We start from the raw sequence: 3,687 nt of genomic DNA on the forward strand, positions 1-3,687 counted from the left end.
GTCTCTCAAACAGAACGGGGTCCCGATGAGAGTCCACTTAACTCCTTGTCCCGCTGATCAGGCAAGCCTCCCCATTGTCGCTTATGCAGCCAGAAATAGGCACATGAACTAAAACCTGACATTAACGCCCTTCATGATTTGTTGTGTGAGCTCAGACATGTCCCTAACTGATTATATGATACGGTGAGATTGTAAAAGCTGGATATCACTATGTTGAAAAGGAGACTTTAACATTAGAATTACAGCAGAACAGTAATATCTGATCACTCAACATTACTATAAACAACCACAAGGATGTCAATGATTACAAAATATATAATACATCTTATACAGTATCCTATCTATACAGTATGATCTATTCAACTGTGGGATAAATTCACCCCAACAAATGTTTAATTTACAAATAGTACACATTATTCAAAGTAAGAAGCCAACTCTGTGCATGCATTCATCTTTACACAGGCTTTTCAGATAAAGAGGGCAAGAGTCTTGTACAGTGTTTTCTACTAAATCATAAACAACAATGGAAAACCTAACTAGCAAGTGTGCATCTGCATGTACGGATTTGTCACCACATAACTGTGCATGGGTCCTTTAATTGTAGCTCAACATCTTTGACCAACTTATATCCAGTGAGAAGCGACTTCTCTCTGCCATGGCTTTGCATTGACAATGATAACATGGTGCTCTACGGTTAAATTGGCAGTGTTGCAGAGTGTAGACTCTTGGTATTTATTTCATAAGATATAAGAGTAAATTAATACTATTGGTATTAATTTATTCTGTACAAACCCACCATCAGCAAAAAAGCAGAGCCTTTATGTCATAACAGTGCTCTGAAATCCTGACTGTAGATGAGTCTAAATATGCAGTATATAGCTAGAACTATTCAAATACATATTGGCAAGTCCTTGGCATTCATTGAGCACCACCCTGTTATTATGTATTCATGAGTTTGGAAATAGAGAGCTTGAATCACCTCAGATGGAGGAGAGGCGAAGTCCTTTAGAGGTGAGGAGGACAGAGATCCTCGTGGGGAAGAAAGATGGAGTTGGCAAGAGCTCTGTAGAGGTTAAAGACTGGTGGGACTCTGAGTGCTATTGTTGCTTGGTCTTTTAACAGTCTATTCAGGATTTTGAGACATCTTTAAATATAATCCAGATCTCTTCTGCACAATAATGTGAACACACAATAAAGAGCAGCAGAAATACAGTACATCAAATCCATACAGATTGCCTTTTTTTTTGTTGTGTTTCAATAACAAAACCTTAAAATATCCTATAAATAACTGATTCTAATGTTTTGCGAGCACAGACTCCCATTCCAGTGTTTTTATGTCCCTTTATGTCCTAGCTGGAGACTGCTTGTAAACAGTATGAGGGATAGAATACTAATAAGAAAAAATAGACCAAAAATAATCAAATCATTTTCATGTTGAACTTGCGTGCCCCACCCTGTCCTCCACTGGCAGCAGGTCCATCCACTTTTCTGAAGGAATATTCCACTGAGAAATTGTTCTTGTGCTGCCCTCTCCCTCGACTCCACACAAACAGCAGAATGAAACAGAACAGGACTACACCCAGGAACATGATACAGCCCATAGCTGTGGATATGAGGATGGTCTTGAGGTCCAGAGTGAACTTCAAGAAGACTCTGGTATCATTTAGATTTGTGTCATTAAGGTCCCCAGCATAGTAAGTGCGGTTGGCCATAAGGGCTGCATCTAGTGGCAGCCCACTAACTGTGAGTGTGGCAAAATAGGTGTCATTTCCACCAGCGTTGCTGGCTATGCATATGTAAGTTCCACTATCCATTACCTGGGCGTACCGTATTTCTAGTGTGCCTTCTGGTAATACAGTGAGGCGTCCGCTGCTCTTTGTGGTGATGCGACGGCGCTGGGGTGAGATCCAGAATATCACTGGTGTTGGCTCACCCTCTGCTCTGCAAATGAATGACACAACCTGTCCCTCACGGGCAGATATCTGCTGCAGTTTCCTGTTGCGGATTTTGGGCTTCTGGCAAGTAAAGTGGTCAAAGAGAGCTGAGTCAGAGAAAGCGTTAAGAGCCCGTCCTTGCACCTCAACAGGCATCATACACACTGGAGAAGCACCGTCAAAATTGAGGGTCTTCCTGCGCTGAAGGATCCAGAGCAGGCGGCAGTCGCAGGCCAGAGGGTTTCCATCCAAACGCAGCGTCTCCAGAGTGTTGACGGATTGAAAGGCTCCCTCTTCCAGGGTCACCAGGCTGTTAGTGGAGAGGTTGAGAAGGTGGATTTGCCTCAGACCACCCATGGCGTATGGCTGCACTACTGCCAGGTTAGTGTTGACCAGATGCAGCTCCTTCAGCCTAACAAGGTCCCGCAGCGCCCAGGACTCCAACACAGAGATGGGGTTGAAGGAGAGGTTGAGGCTGGTGAGGTGAGCCAGACTGCGCAGGGCAGAGGTCGGCACAGAGGTGATGTTGGTGTGCGTGATAGACAGCCAAGACAAGTTAAGACCCTGCAGGCTGTGAGGGGAAATGTACTCCAAAAAGGGCCAGTGATCGATCTCGAGCCCCCTCAGGTTTCCCAGCTTCCGGAAGTTCTGGTCCTCTAAGGCGGAGATACTGAGGTAGCGGAGCCGCAGAGTCACCAGGTTATGCAGGTAAGACAAAGACTGGCTGGACACAGAAGTCAGGTTGCACCTCTCAATGGTCAGCTCCCTCAGCCCCACTAGACCCAGAAAGGCCTTGTTGGAGATATAAACCAGATCATTGTCTCCAACCTCAAGGTTTTTTAGACTTTTCAGGTCTTGGAAAGTAAAGTCCAAAAGAATCACAATTTTATTCCCACTGAGATCCAGTGAAGTTAGGTTGGAGAGACGTGAGAAAGCCCCCATGGGGACCAGTTTTAACTGGTTACCCCTCAATGAAAGCGACTGCAGGTTCTGAAGACTAGAAAAAGCATTCGGTTCCAGGACACTAATCATGTTGTCACTCAGGTCCAGCTTTTCAAGACGTAGATATGGAAGCAGGTCACCGTGCTCTACCCAGCGAAGTTTATTCCCACTTAGATCCAGGATCTTGGTGTCCAGTGGGATGCCGTCTGGCAGGGCAGACAGGCGTTTACCGTAACAGGACACAGTCTTGAGCTTTGCAATGCACTCACAACGTTGGGGACATCCTTGGCTCTGGGTGGGTGACACCGTGATCATCAGTAGCAAGAACAGGAAGGGCAGGAGCCAGCCTACATCCTGGCTCAGGCTCACCCCCATGGCCCTCAATTCCACTGCTTCCTCCTGCTCCTGTCAGGGGTTGAATCACTGGGCCAGACACCTGAGAAGAGAGAAAGAACGGGAAGAGGAAGAGGAAAAGGAAAGGAGGAGGGCAAATAAAGGAGCAGAAAGAGTGAGAAAGAGAGACAAAGAGACAGACAGTGAGACAAATTAATTAAACTCAATTCCCCTTCAACAGCAGCGATCAAAGACTCTAAATGAGTGGAATTACAATTACAAACCCTAATTGACCTGGCAGAGCAGCGAAATTAAAGCCAGAGCTCCAAGATAATCCTCAAAGGACTGGGTCTGTATTCAGTTGAACCACTTTGGTTTACAGCGATCGACTGCGCATTGCATACACTCAAGTTCTAAAATCACGTATCAGTGTGCACAGAAAAAAAAAACCCCTAATAGCTATGAGTCAGTTTTATAT

The 3,687-nt window shown here is 45.2% G+C and overlaps 1 protein-coding gene across 1 annotated transcript; it reads right to left on the reverse strand.

Moving 5' to 3' along the window:
- Positions 1-467: 467 nt before the first annotated feature.
- LOC111232167 (leucine-rich repeat and immunoglobulin-like domain-containing nogo receptor-interacting protein 3) lies at positions 468-3,268 on the reverse strand. The gene has a single exon (XM_022759554.1). It carries the CDS (start codon positions 3,249-3,251, stop codon positions 1,419-1,421), a length of 1,833 nt encoding a protein of 610 aa, XP_022615275.1. The 5' UTR covers positions 3,252-3,268; the 3' UTR covers positions 468-1,418.
- Positions 3,269-3,687: the final 419 nt, after the last annotated feature.

Source organism: Seriola dumerili, unplaced genomic scaffold (genome assembly GCF_002260705.1).
Source record: "Seriola dumerili isolate Sdu_G_001 unplaced genomic scaffold, Sdu_1.0 BDQW01000322.1, whole genome shotgun sequence".
NCBI classification, from domain to species: Eukaryota; Metazoa; Chordata; class Actinopteri; order Carangiformes; family Carangidae; genus Seriola; species Seriola dumerili.

Bases quoted from the DNA above. Each gene is read 5' to 3' on its own strand.
- LOC111232167 (XM_022759554.1), bottom strand. From the start codon at position 3,251: ATGGGGGTGAGCCTGAGCCAGGATGTAGGCTGGCTCCTGCCCTTCCTG.